This window comes from Cucurbita pepo, chromosome LG13 (assembly GCF_002806865.2).
Source record: "Cucurbita pepo subsp. pepo cultivar mu-cu-16 chromosome LG13, ASM280686v2, whole genome shotgun sequence".
NCBI classification, from domain to species: Eukaryota; Viridiplantae; Streptophyta; class Magnoliopsida; order Cucurbitales; family Cucurbitaceae; genus Cucurbita; species Cucurbita pepo.
The window spans coordinates 4,177,366-4,199,594 of NC_036650.1; the positions used below are offsets into that span (position 1 = coordinate 4,177,366).

The 22,229-nt window shown below is 38.2% G+C and overlaps 3 protein-coding genes across 9 annotated transcripts; 1 reads left to right on the forward strand and 2 right to left on the reverse strand.

Moving 5' to 3' along the window:
* Positions 1–203: 203 nt before the first annotated feature.
* On the reverse strand, positions 204–4,362 carry LOC111808668 (ATP synthase subunit beta, mitochondrial-like). The gene is made up of 9 exons (XM_023694784.1): positions 3,825–4,362; positions 3,142–3,217; positions 2,967–3,055; positions 2,750–2,867; positions 2,565–2,668; positions 2,270–2,428; positions 1,939–2,163; positions 1,527–1,838; positions 204–661 (listed from the first exon to the last, which is right to left on the reverse strand). Exons 1-9 carry the CDS (start codon positions 4,305–4,307, stop codon positions 548–550), a joined length of 1,680 nt encoding a protein of 559 aa, XP_023550552.1. The 5' UTR covers positions 4,308–4,362; the 3' UTR covers positions 204–547.
* A 7,675-nt stretch (positions 4,363–12,037) lies between these two features.
* On the forward strand, positions 12,038–14,380 carry LOC111808978 (palmitoyl-acyl carrier protein thioesterase, chloroplastic-like). The gene is made up of 6 exons (XM_023695253.1): positions 12,038–12,739; positions 12,837–12,970; positions 13,354–13,467; positions 13,565–13,733; positions 13,816–13,884; positions 14,004–14,380. Exons 1-6 carry the CDS (start codon positions 12,371–12,373, stop codon positions 14,352–14,354), a joined length of 1,206 nt encoding a protein of 401 aa, XP_023551021.1. The 5' UTR covers positions 12,038–12,370; the 3' UTR covers positions 14,355–14,380.
* On the reverse strand, positions 14,312–20,274 carry LOC111808977 (CDP-diacylglycerol--serine O-phosphatidyltransferase 1-like). 7 transcript variants are annotated; one of them, XM_023695251.1, is made up of 14 exons: positions 19,877–20,042; positions 18,112–18,306; positions 17,723–17,788; positions 17,586–17,645; positions 17,128–17,218; positions 16,877–16,931; positions 16,703–16,782; positions 16,490–16,606; positions 16,288–16,372; positions 15,936–16,027; positions 15,577–15,830; positions 15,410–15,498; positions 15,178–15,321; positions 14,312–14,466 (listed from the first exon to the last, which is right to left on the reverse strand). In XM_023695251.1, the coding sequence occupies exons 2-13, from the start codon at positions 18,279–18,281 to the stop codon at positions 15,194–15,196; spliced, it is 1,287 nt and encodes a 428-aa protein (XP_023551019.1). In that variant the 5' UTR covers positions 18,282–18,306; positions 19,877–20,042; the 3' UTR covers positions 14,312–14,466; positions 15,178–15,193. The 7 variants fall into 7 exon arrangements, with proteins under 7 accessions (XP_023551019.1, XP_023551016.1, XP_023551014.1 ...); XM_023695248.1 differs by lacking the exons at positions 14,312–14,466; positions 19,877–20,042 and adding an exon at positions 20,236–20,274 and having other exon boundaries at positions 15,008–15,321; XM_023695246.1 differs by lacking the exon at positions 14,312–14,466 and having other exon boundaries at positions 15,008–15,321; positions 19,877–20,041.
* Positions 20,275–22,229: the final 1,955 nt, after the last annotated feature.

Here is a 22,229-nt window from a genome sequence, read left to right on the forward strand (position 1 = left end):
AAAGTTCCCTTTTCTTAGGCGAACTTGAACGGATTTGATCTGACATTTCGTGCCCTGCAAAATTCGACCTTTTATCAACAGGTGTTGGGTATGGGTGTCGTAGTTGGGTTAGAGGAATGAACGTTCTGCCATTCAGCAACATTTCCAAACACACACAGATGTGTAGATTGGAAAGAACATCTAATTCTGTGGCAACAATGAGATGAACATAATAACTTGTGAACTGCTGCATTCATCCAATGTTTTGGAATTGATCGGGAAAAGAAAATATACAAAGTCCTGAGTCCATTTTCCCCCTTATTCAAACAACAATAAAAACAAGGGGCAGGCCAGTGGGGCTTTCGTTTCTCTTCAACACACTAAAATGGCAAAGGGAAGACCTTGCTACATTACATCTCCAAAAAAAAAAATATATATAAATGAAAATCTTTGTTGATAGACAGACAACATTTGTCAACATCGCCTACTACATTATTATTGATCTACGCCATGACAAACAGAAAAATGGGGAGTTGTGAAATACGACCACGACAATGATTGATGATAATTAGGCAGCGGATTCCTTCGCGATCTTCTCAGCCTTGGCAATGACCTCTTCGATTCCTCCAACCATGTAGAATGATTGTTCGGAGAGGTCGTCGTACTTACCGTCCAAAACTCCCTGTCAAACAAGAAGGGTAGAAAAGAGCACCCGTTACTAATGAATTTGGCATGCATTGTTACACATTTCAGATGGGGGATTTGAAACTATTATCAGACGAGCCCTTTTTCAGGGTTTTTTTTTTTAATCTAAAACTATTTACAAAAAGAAACCTCCAAAGTATGATACAACCTCCGGTTTGGGTTCATAACTTTTTGTATCTCCAAGCAAAGGTGTACAAAAAGCAAGAATAAATTCACAAAGTCCAAGACAAACAAGACAGAAACATACCTACTCCTACACCATAAAACCCAGAAGATGTTTGATTCACGATTTTGGAAAGCCAACAATCTTGAAATTGTAAAGCATTTTTAGACCAAGGGTTGAAAAAATTGTAACTACGGTCTTTGTGGTTCATTGGTTGGAAAAAAGAAAAGAAAAAAAGAGGAGTTAATGTACCCTAGGTTTGGTACATGAGTTGGTTACTGAGAACAGGGCTAATTTATGTAACAAATCATCAAACAATCTAGTTATCAGACACAAACTAGCAACCATAAGCTCAATCTCCTCATTCTTGCTATGACAGAAGATTATTTCCCACAATGAATAGCTGGAAAATTATCTAACACCCGACATCAATTAAATCCAGAATTGGGTTCACACATTAGACAAATATTCAAAAATTACTTTATAAGCTAGAGGCCAAGTTTTCTTATTTTTAGAAAAATAACTTAGCGACTGGGCTACTCATAGATAAAAAGAGAAAAAAAATAAAAANGCAATAGGAGACGCAAGAAATCAAAGACCCAAGAATTTATAAGACAAATAAGGAAATTAAGAAATCAAATATGCATGAGAAAGGTAATGCAAAGAAACAGGAAGGTACCTGGAAACTGCCAATACTCTCTTTCAGATCCACATATTTGCCAGGTGCCCCAGTAAATACTTCAGCAACATGGAAAGGCTGGCTCAGGAACCGTTGGATTTTGCGAGCACGTGCAACAGTCAACTTATCATCTTCACTGAGCTCATCCATTCCCAGAATGGCAATAATATCTTGCAAATTCTTGTAATTCTGAAGAACCTTCTGTACTCCACGAGCAGTGTTATAGTGATCCTCTCCCAAAATATGAGGAGAGAGCATACGAGATGTAGAATCAAGAGGATCCACAGCAGGATAGATACCAAGCTCTGAAATCTATACAAAGAACAATAATAGTAATACAATTGGAAAGTCAGCTACGAAACTTGACAAATCTTCATTTATCATAGAGAATAGAATCTTTAAATTGTCATACCTGACGCGACAACACAGTTGTGGCATCCAAGTGAGCAAAAGTGGTAGCAGGAGCAGGATCAGTCAAATCATCAGCAGGCACATAAATAGCTTGCACAGAAGTAATAGATCCTTTCTTAGTGGTGGTAATACGTTCTTGAAGGCCTCCAAGATCAGTAGCCAAGGTTGGTTGGTAACCGACAGCAGATGGAATACGTCCAAGCAGTGCGGACACCTCTGAGTTAGCCTGCAAGATGGTGAAAGTGCCATGATGACGTGTTATCATTCCAAGAATCAGTCTAATTCAAAATAATAGATATTTCCTGTTAGATCACTTGTTCTAGCAAATTTACCTGGGTAAAGCGGAAAATGTTGTCAATAAAAAGAAGCACATCCTGTCCTTCAGCATCACGGAAATGTTCAGCCACAGTCAGTCCAGTAAGACCAACACGAGCACGTGCACCAGGGGGCTCATTCATTTGACCGTACACAAGAGCACATTTGCTCTCAGCCTAGTCAAACAAAAGAAATGTATCAACCATCAATACAGATTCAACCAAAATAATAATTCAAGTGTAAAAGAAGGTATAATTTGTGAGTCATAAGATGCAACACACAAAAGAATTATAATGGAATGCCCCCTGTTACCTGTTTATCACCAAGCTTAATGACACCACTCTCAATCATTTCTCTGTACAAATCATTACCCTCTCGAGTGCGTTCTCCGACACCAGCAAACACTGAGAAACCACCTGTTAAAATAGAGAATGTGACATCAGATTCGTCAAGACACATCAAATCAACACCTGCTCATTGTTATAACAAAAACAAACCATGAGCTTTTGCAACATTGTTGATGAGTTCCATGATAAGCACAGTTTTTCCCACACCAGCACCACCAAAAAGCCCAATCTTTCCTCCTCTTTGATATGGAGCAAGAAGGTCAACAACCTGAGAATCATGGCAACATTAATACATAACAAATCTAGTTTTGAGTTCAAGTGGAACAAGAAAATATAACAAAAGTATATTCCATCTAGGGAAACTTACCTTAATACCAGTTACGAGAATTTGCTGCTCAGTTGCTTGCTCAACAAAGGCTGGGGCTTCTCTGTGAATAGGCAAATAGTGGTCGGTCTCTGTTCAAACAGTTTAACACTGTCAAATTCTGTACCATGTAATCTCAAAACATTGAAAAGTAAGATAGCATATCCTAGATTCTTACTAAGGTCGCCTTTCTCATCAATGGGTTCTCCAATGACATTTATAATACGTCCAAGAGTAGCTCTACCAACAGGAACCTGCAAGTGGAAGAAAGTATGATAAGAAGATTAGATTCGAACGCACTAATTGTCTTAAGAACATTATTTTATCCACATAAACATGAAAACCATCTTCAGTTCACGTATATACCGATTGCCATACTATGTCTGTTTGAAAAACAAGTCGAGATAAAATCACTTTTCCACCATCATTCACATGAAAATGCGCAGATTGAGATCCAACAACGGGGAAATTTTTAGCGTTGCACACATTAAAATTCCAACAGTACAACATAATGGGGACTACACCTACTAATACCATTCGGGTTCCTCCTATTGGCAAGTGATAGATTTATCAGTGTTTTAAGTTTCAAGCAGGTGAAACTGAACTGATTTTTTTGCAAAATTTATTTGATGTTAACAATGAAAAAGCCAATGATACAAAATGGAAGAGAATAGCGTGTGGGAGTGTGAGGATCTATAAATTGTTAGCCATTTCCAATTCAACATCCCAGACAAACACAATTTCAGTTTTAATCAATCCAGACAAACTAGAAAGATAGTGACAATAGACAACAATAATCGAGAAAATCAACCCAAATCTCATCAAATCAGTACCATTAGCACAGTCAAAACCATATCTTACAGTAATAGGAGAACCAGTGTTGAGCACTTTCTGCCCTCGAACGAGCCCTTCCGTCCCATCCATAGCAATAGTCCTAACCATATTCTCTCCCAAATGCTGCGCCACCTCCAGCACCAAACGGATCGAGTGATCAAGCACCTCGAGAGCCGTCAAAATCGGAGGCAACCCTTCATGGAATCTGACATCGACGACGGCTCCAATCACCTGACAAACCTGTCCGATCGCACCGGCTCCTGTGAACTCATCGGTGATCTTGCCACTTCTTCCCGCGTCCAGATTAGTGGATGGCGGTGGGGACGGCGGTGAAGCCGCAGCGGTGGAGGTGGCATACTGAGCCACACGGTTGAGGAGGTAACCATAAGGGGAAGCGCGAGAAGTGTTAGACAATGGAATCCTGGGGTTGGGGGATGAGATCGGAGATCTGGAAGAAGACCGCCGTGCAGACGATCGGAGCAGAGAAGATAATAGTCTGCGTGAAGCCATCGCTTGCTAGGGCTTCAGAAACTCAGCATAGGGTTCGTTAAATGAGAGCGGAACGCCACTATATGCACAGCTACAGTCCTCCAAATTGGATATTCCCTTTTTTTTTCCTTTTTTTTAACTTTTTAAAGAAAAATATTAAAGATAAATTTTTTTTCTCCAAATCTCCAAAAAAATATATATATATATATAATAAAATAAAATAAAATAAAATAAAATAAAAAATTCCGAATTTATATCAGATTTTAAATACGATATTTTAATTTTTAACCATTTATATATATATATATATATATATATATATATATATNTATGTATGTATGTATGTATATATATATGTATGTATGAATGTATATATGTATGTATGTATATATATATATATATGTATGTATGTATGTATATATATGTATGTATGTATGTATTTATGTCGTTCGAGGAGAGCGTTTCTCTATCCCTTCCTTTTCCCGTTCCTTTACGAAAAAAAAATAAGAAGCCTTTTCATAATATAAATTAAGTTCAGTTCACTGGTTTTATTTTAAGGATCTATATCTTTTTATCTACACATATTTTTCTTTTCGTGGATCCTTCCCTATCCTATGCGTTGATCTACAAGTTCATACTTAGATCGAGTACATGGACTCTATTTTGAAACTCATGAATTTGACCCATTTATCGTTGTTCTAAGGGACGGATTTCATTTATGAAAAATCGAATTGTTTTGGACAAAACTCACCTTAAACGGGCTTGAATGGGGTTAGCTTATTCTAGCCTTTCGACCAAATTACTCCTCTCTAATTTCTAGATATATACTTTTAAGTCTTAAATTTTCTCCTTGCGCTTTGCTTTGTATTGCTGGAGTTGTCGTCCACACTTTCACTTTAATATTTAGTCCATCTGTTATTGTACTTTTAACTTTGTTCATTTTGATCATTGTACTTTCAAAATGCCAATTTTAACGGTTACTTTTCAAAAGAGACCATATTAATCCCTATTTGTAACATTTTGTTGTAAAGTTTATACATGGAAACTTTTTAATACAAATTTATGACTGCATATCAAAAGCCCTCACTCACCTTAGTACATCCACCAAGAGAGGATTCACGTTGTGCTCGTTGTCACCGTTGGAGAGGGAATTCGAAAATCATATTTGTGGAAGAATTCTCGATCTACCTCCACGAACGTCCAACAACCACGAAACTTCGTGGGAGAGAGAAGGAGGAGGCGATAGAGAGATAGGGAGAGAAAAAGGATGTGAAACGACGTCGAAAACCGTCGCACAGAGGAGAGAGAAAATGGCGCCAGAGAATTGCACTGAGTCAGGTAAGGAAGACAAATCTGATGGATCGGGTTGGACCCAAATCAGATACCTGAAGCCCTGTAATAACCTAAAATAGTAATGATAATATGTATTTTGTATTTATTTGTGGCTGTGTTTGTTAATAATAATAATAATAATAATAATAATAATAATAATAATAATAATAATAATAAATAAATAAATAAATAAATAAATAAAAACGAAAACACAGCAGCTGCGTCAAGCAGCCCTTGTAAAGGAGGATAAGGGAGAATGGACGCGTAGGCTGGAGGTGTGGGAATGATGAAGGGGTTGCTAGAGGGTGTGGAAGCGAATTAGGGAGTTGATTAGGCTTTAAAAAGAAAAAAACGAAGAGCAGCGGACAGAGGAAAACTCAGAAAACAGAGGAGGAAAAAAATTCTGAGATTTCGAGTTTGGGTTGCTTAAGTTTGGTGGTCAATCGAGCGTAAGGGAAGAGAGGTTGTTGCTGAGGAATCCTTTGAGGAAGGGGATACGGCCACGAGCTGAATCAGCCGGGAAGGGGATATGGCCACGAGCTGAATCAGCCGGTTATTCGAAGGTAACGAAAAACCCATATCACCGAACCTTTAAATCTCGATATCTTGGTTGATATTACATAATAAATTATGAAATAGGGCTTGTTAGAACCGTAATTAGGAGATCTATAAAGTTGTAGAAGAAGTCAGAACGAAATCCAAGCCGTAGAGATGGAATATTGCTTCGGGACAAAACGGGCATTAATAGGAAAGTTGAAAAATTGCAGGAAACCAATGTTGGATTTCGATAATCAGCGAGGGAAATGTTCGACAAGAGGTTACTGCCCTTTAAATTAGGTTATGAAATCCCTTGCGGATGGGTGCCGTACCCTTTGATCTCGACGAATTTCACCGTCCCGTGAATCCCCGAGTCAAGCTCGGAGAACGCAGACTTGGCCCCGGTCATATAGTTTGTTGACCCCGTGTCGAGGACCCATCGCCGGTGCAGAGCTCTTCCTCGGGTTCGAGGCTAGGTAGGACTGATGCAGTCACCATGAAAAGGGTCGGCTCATCCTCCTCGGATTGAGCCACATGGGCCTTTTCGGCCGGCAAGATTTCCACGGCCTCTTACCGGTATCGTCACGGAGCTTTAGGTGTGCAAGCCATTCCTCCTCAGTGAGAAGTAGACGACCCTCCTTGTCGACTGAAATGGTATTTTTCTTCCGCTGCTCGACGTTACGCAGTCTTTCGGTCACCTCTTCCACCGACGGGATTTTGGTGGAGAGAGATGCCGCACAGATCGTAAATATGGCAGCAAACGCCAGCCGATCCTCCCGATACTCAATCGTTTCTCCTTCCTCTGGCTTGACAGCGCCATAACCCTTGCACTTGTAGGTTGACGCGCATCAACAAGGTCCACTTCATTATAGTTGAATCTTGTCAATATTCATTTGTGGTGATGGAGATGCCGGCACTTGGCAGCGGCGTGGAGGAGTGAGCGAGCCTGCTCGGGATGGACCCCAACGATGTGCTTATTTTCGCACTTTGCATTTTCTTCTACTCGAACCTGAGACCTGTGTGTTGTTAGGTCGACACTCTAACCACTTGAGCTATTCAACTTGATTGTTGATAGGATGGCTCCTCCGCAATGATATACACCGATGGCTTCAACTTGGCTCTGATACCACTTGCTCGATTTCGATAATCAGCCAGTGAAATCCCTTTTTATCGGTGAGAGGAAATCTTCGACCAGAGGTTATTGGAAGAAAAAATAAAATTCCTAAAAATAACCAAGAGAGAAGGTGAAATTTTGACTGCGCTTGAAATTCGGTTATGAAATCTTCGGAATACATTTCCTATTTAAATATAACCTATTCTAAAAATGGGTGGAGAGTGGCCAACTGAATCTGTGCCACTTACTATAAAATTGCCGCTAAGAATTCGCTCATCCATTCGACGTGTTTGTCAGATGGTCAAACGGAGAATTAATGTAAACATGTGAATCTAAATAAGGAACGTGTGAATCTAAATAAGGAAAAACAAAGGTTTTATCTAACAACCAAAAGGAAGAAGAAGAGCTTGTCGTACACGCGAGGTGCGTGGGAGGCCGCTAGTGAGAGTGCGTCTGTGCGCGGACTAGGCGCGTGAGAAATTACCCCCCGAACTTGTGTTGGCGCGTGAGAAGTTATTTTGGCTCCCGGTTTGTCCCCTTTGACTCCTTTTGACATGTTCTATCAAAATTGGTCTATACTTATGTTGAAATTGGTAAAATATAGGTCTAATAGGAAGAAATTGTGTTGGAATACCTATTAAACGTACATTCAGGGGGGAAAGGAGTTCGAAACCAATTAAGTAGCATATCGATCTTTGAACTAGTTCTTAACTTGCTTTACAACATGTGAGTAGGTTGTTTACCTGATTAAGAGCCTAGTATGTTAAGATGAGCTTTGATGATAATGAATGTTCATTGTATATTGTGACTGCTTGCCTGTGATGTAAGCATGATATAAATGATTGCCAGAATGTTCTATGGGTTGAACATGATAAATGTATGAAAGCATGCAATAAATATGAATATGTTATGCATGTTAATGGAAATGTTATATGACTCTAGGGTATGTTTATTGGTTGTTGAGTCATGACTTATTTATATGAGTATGATAGTCTACTAATTCCTGCGGAGTTCCTGACCAACGCGTTGTGTGCTAAGTCAGGGAGCATGAGTACTCCTGTCCATTGGTATATGAGATAAACAGGCCGCTAGAGAAATTAGTAGACGGGTCGTATTTGATGGAGAGCGAATCTTACATACGAGTCCGAAAATTCTAGATAAGCATATCGAGAGAGAGTCAGTAACCTAAGCTGGAGGTAGCTGAGATACCTCATTAATGAACAGATGACCCTAGTAAGAGAAACTAGGAGTCAATGGCGAATAAAACTTAAAACACCTAGAAAGATTAGTTATGAACTCATGAAAGATAAAGTTGGCTACTGTAATCTAATTACTCATCAAAATTATTATAACTTTTCTTTTTCAGATTTAGATGATGCAGGCCAACTGAGGACGAGACCAGCGGGCTAGAGACTACTGGGAATCCATGTCTGGGTCTGTTTATGTAAATATGTTTTCGTTGTTAAGATTTTTGTTGGTTGATAACGTTTTAAACATTTTTTTTTTAGTATTTTACTTAATGTTCTTGAAATGTTTTTATTGGAATGTTCGGAAATTTATGATTGGTTGTCAGAGTTTGTTATCAGTGTCGATGGTAACTCCTGTTAATCGTATTGTCGATGAGCAGGTGTTACAGGCCCAAACCTATCGCAACCTAGTAGCCAGATGCCAGTCCAACCTGCAAAACCGAGGCCCAAGTTCCCTCGCCCTAACCAAACCAGCTCGTAGCCAAACTCACTCGCGAATAGAAACCCAGTCAGCAACCCAGCCGTAAATACGACCCGCGAGCAAACCTAAACCAAGCCTCGACTCGAGACGCTTGCATCGACGTGACTCGCTCTGATGCTGCCACGTGTCAAGTCGCGGCGCAAGTAGACCTTCGGCTTGAGTGCCTTGGACAGTGTGGCACAGCTTCCAGTGGCTACCTCGACTACTTTGGCTCGATTTTTCTAATTTTAGCCCGATTTTCACCTTTCTTACCCTCTCAGACCTGCTTTTAGCCCCGATTAAGGTAATTGAGGTCATTTTGGGGTCGTATTTCACGTTAATTAATTAATTATTAATTTAATTGTGAAATACTAACGAAAAGTGACGAACGGTGTGATAGGAAACAAACTCTAACAACCTTTGGAGTAGTTCTCGTGGAACGGGAGCTTACGTTTAGCATAATTAGGGAAAACTTCGGCTAAGGCCAACCAAGTAAGTGGTCTTACTATAGGATAGGCTAGAAATTGTATGAGTTACAATTTATGATGTATGAGTTGTATTGTATCATGTTGTATACTAGTATATGATGATGTGTGAGTCATGATGCTTGAGTTATGATGCTTTATGATGTGCGTAATATATATTTCGATGAATAACGTATTTGATATGCTTGATGCACATGACAATATGATGAATATGATGATTGCATTATATTTGTCTTAATATGTTGATGTTTTCCATATCATATTATATGATGATGAGTGCCATATTGCATCATGTCGATAGACCGACATAGGACACAACCCAAAGAGCATGAAAATGATATTAATATAAATATCCAACGAACATGTGTTACTTAATGTAACAAAGAGATGAGATTAGATGTAGCAAAGACATGAGATTAGAGGGTTGTGTCAGAAGAGATATAAGATGGAAATCAGAGAGACCTCATGCATGTTGTATGTTCTTGCATAGGGATACTTTCCTAGAAACGATGAGTGTGGACGCGCACAGTATGATGATGAGGGTGTTCATGGAGAGCATGACACCAAGGGGTTCCGCTGACCTCTGGGCGTTATTATAGAGTAGCTTGACCAGAGAGGGTTCAAGGGGTGTGCAAGCCCCTAGGAATTCACACTCGCACATGTGGGTCGTGTGTAGGAAAATACTACATATCCATAGTAGTCCAAGACTGGAGGTCACCCCTAGATGAGATAGAGATAGGTCACAAGAGCATGATTGCATGTGTTTGTATTTGCATGGACCCCTATAGTGGAGTCACTTACTGAGTATTCTTCGAACTATTCTAGACGTGTGCCACATCATTTTTTAGGTAAATGTAAGGCGCACATGTTCGGATGATGGTGACATCGTGAGTAGAGACTGTGACACGTACATAAGGTAGACTTATATTTAAATTCCTAGTAGTTGTTTTGCATTTCATCGATTTTAAATTATTTTGTATTTGTTTTTAATTTCTCTAAATTCAGTATTTGTATTTAAACACGTAAGACTATTACTGTGTTTTCCAGAAAAGAGTATGTTTTAAATGTTTTCAACATTTATACTAAAGATAACGTTTTCTTTTAAGAATTATATTTCCATATAGATGATGAACACAAGACGTTAGTTGCAACTCTACGTATATAGAAATTTAAAGTTGTTACAAAAGTAGCATTTTATGGAACAAAATTGACACGGACCTAAAGCTCACCAACCCGACCTAAGTTCTTTTCATTCCTATGTGGCTCGAAGTTGCAAGAGTGTGATGTTATGTCTTGTTTCGACGAAAGCAAACAAATGTTGTTCATAATTACCTAGGTATTATTTGTCTTACTAGGTTTTTTAAGTCAACAAGATTTTCTTTGACTTAGACAATTTGTTACATTAAAAACATGTTCATTTGGTTTACTATAACATAAATTGAACCAAACTTAAAATAAAATAAATACTAACTAAGCAACTTTGGAGCTTTAAGCTCTTCCAAAAATCATAATCATTTAGAGTTTAACAATATGGGAGAGGCTCGGATTCTGATTATTTTATAACATTTTTATTAATATTAGTATAATTATATTTATTCACGAGTCACAACTCATCATTAACATCGGTTATAAATATTAAATATTATTAATTTTTATAACAATTTTAAAAATAGGGTAAAGCTGTATTGGATTGTGAACTCTACTTTTCGATCGAGTTGACACTATTAATAAGTTCAAACCCACAAACAAAACTAAAATTTTCAATTCTCGTAGAATTAACCCAACCTAAATCGAAAAAAAAAAAAAAAAAGCTAATTCAACCCAATCCAACTCTTACGGTTTGAATTGAGTAGTCTAAGTTATTTGGGTGATCAAGTCATATGAACACCCTAATAATACCCACCGCTAGCAAATATTGTCCGTTTTAGCACATTATGTATCGCCGTAAGCCACATGGTTTTAAAACACGTCTACTAAGGAGAGGTTTCCACACTCATATAAGGCTCCAATTAATGTAAGATCTCACAAAAGCACATACTAATTATCATTGAGTCATGTTCAAATTGGTAGTCTAGTACACACGTAAATCAATGCATGTTTGATTATTCTCTACTTATTTTTCAACTCAACATAGGGTGGATCATCTTATCCTTGGATCCTAGCAACTCTAACTAAATTATATACCAATTAATTAAGACACATCAACTTAAAAGAAAAGAAAAAAAATTACCCTAAAATTTTCAATAAAAAATATTCGAACTTTCAAAAATTACCTTAATACCCTTAACTATAAAAAAAAAAAAAAAAATCAAAATGTCTTAACGTTTTTTTTTTTTACTTAACCAGTTTTTTTAACAAACAAACATGATCCAACACGTCTCGTTAAAGTATAAAATCTTACAATATCCCGTAAAAGTATTTATGATTTTTATTCACGGTAATTATATTTTTCTAATATTCTTTTTTTAAGGTTACGAGTATTTTCTATAATTTAGCGAAAATGGGTAGACGAACCGAGGTTGTTTTTGGCACCAAGATTTTGTCTCATTTCCAGTGTGATGGTGTCTTGACTCGATCACTCAATCTACCATAGTCAAAAGGAACAATTTTCTTTGTTTCTTCCCACAAGACATGTCCATGAAAAGTTCAAATCATCCCTATCTATTCAACACACCCAAAACCGTCCAAAATCCAAACTACCCATTTGTCCTTCAACACTTACTTGTCGATCAAAACTAAGATTCCATCGCCATTTCAAATAAAAATACCAAAATCTTCTCATTTCTTTCTTTGATATGTTCATCTCTCAACTTAGAAAAAATGAAATTGTTCGTTTCTTTCTTAGGCTATTCCGCCATTTGCAACTATAAGATCGCGATGGCTGTTTCTCTGTTTCAGAAGCTTCACAAATGGCTTCTTTCTCTTGCCCTGTTTCTTATGTTGTGAGGTGCTCCATTGCCAAAGAAGGGGGTGATTTTAACAAGCAGAGGTATGCTAAAGTGAATGGGGGTGTTATTAGGTCTATTTCTGAAGCTGATTTGTTGAGCCGATCGGCAAATGCTTCGAGGGCTCTCATACCCTCTGTTGCGGAAAATGGGTTTGTTGTTAAAGAAGATGTTCGTCAGAAAATTCCCACGAAGAAGCAGTTGGTTGATCCTTATCGACAAGGGTTGATCATTGAAGGGGGTGTTGGGTATAGACAAACTGTTGTGATCAGATCGTATGAAGTTGGTCCTGATAAGACTGCAACTATGGAGAGCCTCATGAATCTTCTGCAGGTCAGGATGCCCAACTTGTGTTCGACGAAATGCCTGACAGAAGTTTTTGAATTTGGGACTCTCTCTAATTTGTTGGTACCATTTGTGATTCATGTAGGAAACAGCACTTAATCATGTTTGGATGTCTGGGCTTCTCAGCAATGGTTTTGGGGCCACTCATGGCATGATGAAGCACAATCTTATCTGGGTAGTTTCACGAATGCTCGTCGAAGTAGACCACTATCCGATATGGTATGTTCTCTTTTAACAATCAAAAGAGTAATCCTACTGAACTTAAAGTTTGTGGTGCTCTATATAAACTCAATTGTGGATTCATCTAGAGAGCTGTGAATCCATTTTAACAGTCAGCTTTCTGGTTTTTTCTTGATCAATGAGCCACTGTCCTGCCTGTTTGATGTCTTGTCCAAAAGAAAACATGCCCATGGGTAAACTTACTAACAATACAAGAACATTGTACCATCAATTCTATAGATGTTAGAAAACTCCTGAGCCTTGAGATGATTCTCTTCCTACTTTGGTCATGGCGATAGCAATTTCAAATTAACAAACGTTTTATCTACTCAAACTACTTGAAACATTACTCATATGCATTATGCATATGAATCATTCTTCAGGGGCGAGATTGTTGAAATTGACACATGGGTTGGGGCGTCTGGCAAAAATGGAATGAGGAGGGACTGGCTAATTAGAAGTCAAGCCACGGGTCATGTTTACGCCCGAGGTACAAGGTAAGAACTTACTATCTCTAGATGACATTTCTTTCAAATTTGTACTCAGTTACTGTCATCTCTGCTGGTGTACTAAAATGATGAAACATATAAACAGCACATGGGTGATGATGAATCAGCAAACAAGACGACTCTCAAAAATGCCAGAAGAGGTAAGGGCGGAGATTTCACCATGGTTTATAGAAAAACATGCAATCAAAGAAGATGCCTACGAGAAAATCTCCAAGTTAGATGACAAAGCTAAGTACATGAACTCCGACTTGAAGGTACAAATCCTTTTAACTCAACTACTACTCGATATCCACCAGGATTTAGAAAGAAATGCTGATATTTGCTGTTTACCCCCAGCCAAAGAGAAGTGATCTGGACATGAACCACCATGTAAACAATGTAAAGTATCTAAGATGGATGCTAGAGGTATTATACATACAAAACGACATTTGATTCATTTTTCCTAGGGGGAATAGATATCTTACCATTAACGAGAAAACGAGAAATTCGGTTAAGTTTTGAGCTTCTTCGTTTGCCTATGACAGACAATACCTGACCATGTTTTGGAGTCTCAGCAACTTTCTAGTATCATATTAGAGTATAGAAGGGAATGCGGAAGCTCTGATATAGTTCAATCACTATGTGAGCCAGAGGAAAATGGAATCCTTAGGGACGTGGACATGATAGAAGATAGTGAAATCAGTCTACTAAATGGGTTTTCCTTGGCATCTGAGATTCTCAAAGGTGGTGGGCTCTTGGGATCCTTTGACAATGGAACACTGAGGTATACACATCTTCTACAAATTGAAGGGGAAGCTAAGAATGAAGAGATAATGAGGGGAAGAACCACATGGAAGAAGAAGGTTACTACTAATATACCATTTTCCACACAGTAAATCTCATTTATAGAAGTTTCATGCCTCTTTATGAAGAAGACGACATCCACGATCACGATTTATCAGTCTTGTCGTTCTACTTCACAAGGGAGTTCATCTGATGGAGCCGCTCCTGCAAATTCAGTAGAAATCATAGAGAATCCCTTTAAAGTGTAAAAGAACTATATGTAACACACTATAAACAAACAATCAATGTAAATTGTAATATATTGATTATCATTTGGAAAAAAGATGATCCATCATGGATATATTTGAAGATTTCCAGGGCTTCGAGGTTCAAATTCTGCACCTAAGCAAACTAAGCCGCCTAAATCCACTGCTAGCGGATATTGTCATCATTGGGCTTGTTCTCAAGGTTTTTAAACTGTGTTTGCTAAGGGAGGTTTCCACACCCTTATAACAATGCTTCGTTCCTCTCTCCAACCGATGTGAGATCTCACAATCCACTCCCCTTCTGGGCCCAGCGTCCTTGCTGGCACACCGCTGGGTGTCCACCCCCCTTCGAGGCTCAGTTTCCTCGTTGGCACACCGCCCGGTGTTTGGCTCTGATACCATTTGTAATAGCCCAATCCCACTGCTAGCCAATATTGTCCTCTTTGGGCTTTCCCTCAAGGTTTTTAAACTGAGAAAATACGAACTCTAACCTTGCATCGTAAGAAAAAGAAAAATACTATATAGAAAACTTTCCACTCAAGAAACATAATTCTTGCTCATCTGGGAAATTAGTCCATTTTCTGAGAGGAAACTCAAGTACAATCACTGTGGGTAAAATATATACATGGGAATACCCCTTGTGACAAGAAGAAACCAAAGAATAGCCTACCACCACTGCTGAGAGATCATAGCTTCTTTCTTGCTAAACTCCGATGCAATTGCCACGACCAAATTAGAAGGAATAATACGACTGCAGCCCCGACAGCGATCCAGAAGATTACCAGCCAAACGGGCATTGGTTTGGGATATAAACCTGAAATGAAAAATAGATCAATGGCAGCCAGTTCAACAAGCTCGAAACTAAACCGTTGGATATGCAGAAGATCTCAAAATATATATACCATGTCCAAACTTTATACAAATAAGAAGCTCAATGATACAAATTGCAAGCGACAGCCAACAAAATGCGCCGACTTTCTTCACAGGCTTTCTGGAATATATATTATCAGTCAAGATGAATTTGTTCGTAAGAATACGAATTCAGGGAGGGCAGAGATGGAGAGCGTACCGATCTTGAAGGTAGGAATTATACTCGCGAATTGTTGGGATCGCGATTAGCCACCACAAGACTAGTCTATATATGATCACAGGATTCCTAGGGGGTACCCAAAGACAAAACTTCAAAAAGAATGTATTGAGCTCTACTGTCAGGAAGATGATGCAAAGGCTTATAACTTGAAAGAAACGCCATGGACCAAGCAATGGGTGCCACTCATCTTTGTCCCACTGCGCCGGTGTGAATTGTCCCAGTGTCCGTTTAACCTGAATCGGCAAAGAGCAAATATTCATCAGGGATCGAGCAACACGATCTGTTCTCCTCCTAAACTGGCATAATATTCAAAAAATGGAGGTTTAACCGAAACGTACTTTCCCAATAATATTAGGTTGACGACTTAGACCGACCCACTTGTATGTTTTACCGTCGAAGTATCGAACAGTACGCATTCCTGCCCAGATGCCTGCAAATTTTGTCATACATGAGACCAATAAACCATGTTTAATTCTAAAAGGTACTATTAGTTGCAAACAAGTATGAAGAACACTCGAACCATCCTTGTCAATGCAAGAAGATCCAATAACCGATAATCTAACCATTTCAAACCGTCAACAGACACTGAAAATTGGACTCGAACGACAAGATAACAGACCAAGAAGGATAATAGCTAATTTTGACTCTGATCGAAAAAAATCGGGCATGTGGGAGGGAGAGAGATCTCACCAAACCAGTTACAAATCAAAATATCAAGAACGATACTGTCCCACCAGCATTCGTTAAAGTTCGGTAGCATGTGGCGAAAGGTTAGCTGAAAATCAAGAGAATTAAGTTATAATCACATCAATGAATTGGACAAACGCATGTAAGAAGGCCGAGCTTTGGTTGGGATCACAGTATGAAATTCATAGGTAACGAAAGACCGAACCTCCATCATTTCAAACCCGATCGACAACACCCATAGTAGAGCTTGGTTACGAATCATTATAGCCTTGCCCCACCATCCAATTATATGAGCTGGAACAAATTCATCGAAAAGTGTCTCCTAGAAGTAAGGATAAGCAAGTATGATGAATTCCCCTCAGTATCGTAGGTGCAAAAAAACAGTACATTTCGAGTATATAGGTAAATGATTTCGTACATAAACATTCTTAAACCTGCTTCTGGAATTTTCAGGTAAATAAAGGCGACAATCGGCACCATAAGATCTTTCCGGTAGCTCTGCATGAAATGGCAGGATTATAACATATCTGAATCCGAATCCATGCTTATACATTTTCACGGATAACAGTTCGAAAGAGATGAAGAGCATTACCAACACCGAGGTCAGGATGAAGAAACTTCATAAACTGTCGAGCATCATCACGACTCTGGAAGATCATTACATCGTGATGTTAACGAATCATAATTTCTAAGATCCTATTTTCTGATTAACAATACAATAAAAAAACTTTGAAAAACCAACAACACTTGAACAATTAAACGAATTCCGACCCACGATTAAACAGTAAGTATCATAGCAGAGAAAAAAAATAAGGGAAAAACACCACTTTGAGGGAGACGTGCCTGAAAAAGCAAAAACGTAAGCGCTATCAAATAAATGACAGCCATTCCATGTACCAAACGCCAAATTGCTGGATGTGGCCTAATCAGAATCCTGCAAGAAACAATCCCACGTGCGAGAGGCGTAAAAATACAGTTTCATGAAAATACGTTATCAGAACTTCGCTAATCACAAACCATACCAAAGCGAGCTGAAAAACGAGTCCAAAATGCAACAATGATAAAATGGAGATAGCAACAATGACAAGATAGGCTATACATAAGATGTTTTAGATTAGTAATCTTCCACTGCATAAACAACGATCAGCTCGTGACACTTCGTAAATGAAGCACACGTCTTGTCATGCACAACAGGAACAAAGGAAATCTAGAGTCTTTACAGTTGAACTTTCTTTATGTACAATACAAAAGACGGGGATGTCAATAAGCTACGTTCATACGCTCAAAAAAGAACCACTTACGTCGACGGGGCTTGCAGCAAACAATAGGCAAGAAATACTGAAATCATAGCCCATACGCCCCTACATGAATAGCGTTTAGTACGATGAGCTTCTGGCAGAAACAAAGCAGTGATAACATAATTCTTATGGACACAAACCTTTTAACAGATGTAGCACTATCCTCATGCGCCGCCTTTTGAGGATCAAGGGCTCCACTGGCCCAGCTGGTTAAGACAAGAACCAGACAAACAACAAGGCAAATAAAACATAAGTTCACAAAAAAACTAAAAATAAGTGTTGGTTTTACAGCTGAAGAATATAACATCATATCTCTTGCTCCATGCTGCCAATTATAAAAAGAAATGAAGGAAAAGCTTCCGTTCGAGCGAACGACTAAACATACAGAAGCAAACTTCGTAAACAGAACCAGGAAAACAGAAAGACCTCCACCGCTACCTCGAAAAGACGTCAAATTAACATAACGAACTAACTATCACAAGAGAAAGAATATAATGATAAGAAACTACCTACTGCACAAAACACTCACATAAGGAAGCATGCACCAATAAGTAACAACGATATCGTACGAGGCTTGTACGCCCATGCAGTCCAAGGATCGAGATCTTCACCCAAGCTTAATGAATTATAATCACCAATTTCTTGAACCAAATGATTTCTTTTCCTTGCTCGTTTGTGTCCGTCAGGTCCCATGGCCATTTCTTGAAACGATACAGCTTGCTAACTGCAAATCATAAATAAAACGGTGTCACCATAAACATATTACAGAGTTATAAGTAAAAGGATTCCTAGGCTGCCTCCTCGTACACCGATCAACGGCTTAGAGCATGAACGGGGTGAAAAGGCATTAGAAAAATGACCGAACAAGGGCACCTTTAGGAACAACAAGCAGAACTATGGACAGAACACAGAAATATCATCCCTATAAATTGGCAAGGGAATACGTATAGAGCATACAATTTGGCGAGACGAGCACGTCCACCTCAAACATAAATATTTTTAGTACGAAAATCAAAAGTTGGTTGGACCATCAAAAAGTTCTCCACCGCTCGAAACACTCTAAGTCCATTCTTTTAGCCCTTTAACAAGTAAAGAACCCAGAGATTTATAGTACCTTTGCAGAAAATGAATCAGCAAATCATGATAAACATGGAAACTCATCAAGCCAACAATAAGATCCATAGACAACGGATGAACAAAAATATTCACATGATTAAACACCTTCTGAGCGACGAAAATCCGATACTCAAAATCATTACAGAATCTAGAGAAAATTGTGGTCCAGTCAAAAAAGGTGAGCAGAAAGAGGCATTAGGTGATATGATTAAGAAAAACATTCTATCCAAATGAATGGTCCCTACAGATTTCCCTTTGGCTGATTGCGACATTCATTTCGAATCACAATAGTCTAACAAAGAACATTCAATGAAATCCAATCACTAAAACTTACATATTTCACCCATCAAATGGATGCCTGTTCTTCAAAGTCCAAAAGAGATACTCAAATCTCAAGTCAAACCCCTTTTACACAAATATAATCCCATACAATTCTCCAAACTTTACAGACTGTTTGCTAATAATAATGCATTAAACCTATACCAAAGGCTATGTTCATAGCCTTTGTAAAGGGATTTTAAATGCAAGATCATCAACAAACTCACCACTGCAAACCCTTCCATTCCACAGCTTAAATATCACAATGGAACAGATTAAATCAAACATATATACAAATGGATCCAACAAAAATCCTATGATTCAAGCTTTTGGAGAAACACAAGAAGGCAGAAATCTAAAAACAGTGAAAATAGACAAGAGAAATACAAATTAGAAACCTGGAGGCGTGTGTGGAGTGCAATTAAGGCGTGGAGAAGTCAATGAGCAATTAAAAACAAAGAACTAAAAGAATCTTAGAGGAGTATTGATAGAAAGCAAAAAGGGGAAGGACCCCACCATGAAATAAACCCACCCCTCCTTAATTGAACCGTTGCATGTCTTGGAAAATATAAAGAACCCATTATTGAAAGTTATGTAAAAATCAAAACCCATTTCAGAATCGCCCAGAAATCGCGCCTAAAGAGGAAAGAAAAAAACAACACAAAGACACGATGAGGCCTCTAAGAAACCAAACAAAACGATAAGTATTCATCACAAAATCAAACAGAAAAGGAATTGATCATAAGCAAATGAATCCCAAATCAAAAAATAAGAAAAGGGCAAAAGGGTGTTGAAGGAAAAAGCGTATTTGGGTATACAGAATAAGTTATACAAATCTCTCTCGTGTGTTGTATACGTACAGAGGATGAAGGAGGAAAGGGGGTGCTGACGAAGGGGAGCCCTGGCCGCACGATTGAAGGACAAAAGAATCGTAGCCGTCAGATCAGAGAGAGAGTGTGTTAGAGAGAGAGAGAGAGTGGAAGTTCTAATAATGGAAGTTATGGAAAGCAGAGGAGAGAGAGAGAGAGAGAGAGAATGAAGAAGATGAAGAGAAAGGGAGGATTAAAGAAAAACCCAATTGAATTATTAATAATAAAATTGATAGAAATCAAATCCATAAAATCAATGTGATTGCTTTGGCAGATATGAAAAAGAGGGAATGGCAAAAAAGCAATTAGGCTTTGTATCAGTAGAGAGAGAAACAGAGAAAGTAACCCACCAGGGGAAAAAGAGTGTCTCTCTGCAACAGCTGCAGAAATGCAGGTGCTACTGAAAATATATATATATATATATATTATTTATTTAAATGTTTTTTTTTTTGGTAATTTATGTAATCTTCAAATTAATATTTCCATTTGGAAATGAATTATATATTTTATTTTAGAATACTTATGGTAAAGATTTTCCAAATGGGCTGAGTGGATCTATAAAATTTATAAAAATGAACTACGTTCATGAATATTAGTTTGATTGACTATCGGTGAAATGGGTTGATCGAATGGATTGGGTTTAAATTCTTGACATGAATTTGATTGCGTGGATTGACTTGACCTGACCTTCTTTCATTGATCTATGGTGTTTGATGGTCTTACAATACCGTGTGTCTTTTGTTTGTGCACGGTATCATCTTAGAGGTACTTGAGTCTACACCTATTTTGTTTACTTCTGGCCACTGTTTGATTGTTATTATCTTATAATCTTAATCTTCTATTTTGGCACGTATGTTGGGCTTGATTGAAGTGAATACTTGACCTTCTAAAACTCTAAAGGTATTTAAGCTCTAGTTGTACTTATTCACTCAATGCAATGTTTTACGGTTATGCTTGTCCAAGGTGTGTTGTCCATAGCTGCATGTCTGTTACACGCTGAAACTCTTGCCTTGTACTACTTTACTACTTTGTTTTACTGCTTTCATGTTGTATTGTTTCGTTCTTGTTTTCTTTAAGAGTATGATGTTTCGGCGAAATCATGGCTACGCCTTGTAGACATGAAATGCCTCAAAATGTATTATAGGGGGATGCGACTAGTTGTCAAATTCTTGTTACCCGAAAAGTTATATATTGTTTAAGTCGTTGTTGTTGCCTTTTTGCTTGCATACTATATAACATCACTCTTAATCTCTCTCATTCTTGCTTTCAAAACTCTTTTTCCAAAATCTCTCCCCCGTTTTCTAAAATCTTCTCTTCAAATTAAGGCACGAAGTTTGAATACACGTTACTCGACCGTAGACAATGTGATCCGAAGTTGGCTTGACTCACTCAGTGCTGAGAGTAAGTGCTGCACAATCGTCAAATCCGCTATAAAAAAAAGGCGATCGCGACACTGTGCATACTTATAAGAATGTATAATTTCAAATCCAATTCACTCTAATACATAATGACTTCATTTAGGCATGTACCTATCAACATGGTACTATCATCATCATCCTCGTGAAGGGTGGTTTGTATCAGGCCTCCCTCTCAAGTCTATATATTCAGTTCTCATATCATCTTATAATGCAAGGAGTTAAGGTTCGCCTAGCATCAATCCTAATCATCAGGTCCATAAAATCATGTAATTCGAGTGCTAGTTGGCAAACCTCTAATTCATAATCTACCAATTCATAATCACTGCAAACTCCATTGCATAGCAAGTTCATTACTAGGAAATAATTAGCGAACTCTTAATAGCCCCCACAAAGAACAAGTCATCATAGCCATCTCTAAAAATGTTATACATATCATGGAAATCGAGCCAGGTTCATGTTTAAGTGCTAGTTGGCAAACCTCTAATTGTCCCCATATAACAACATAATTATACATATCATGGAAATCGAGCCTAAGGCTTGTTGATCCTTGAGCTTTAACTGCTCTGTGGTCATGGTTTTCTGCTTTACTCCTGACAGTAGTTCGTGAAGATTTTTCTAGTACAAATAATCTCCAATCTACATGTTCCACAAATCGAAATCGGATCCATCAAACTTCTTAAGTCCAATCTTTTAGCTTTTCATCTTCATAGATCATGGTGAATCTCGCGTAACTCTAATACTAGATGTTAGGACCGCATAACAACACATGCACTCGATTTAGATGAACATAAACAACAGGAGAGAGATACTGCAAGAAAAAAATATTGGCTAGAGGTTTATATGGATGATTTCAAGTATGTAGAGAGTATGGAGAATACATAAATTATATTTTCAAAGCACTGCCTACTCGGTATCTATATATACAG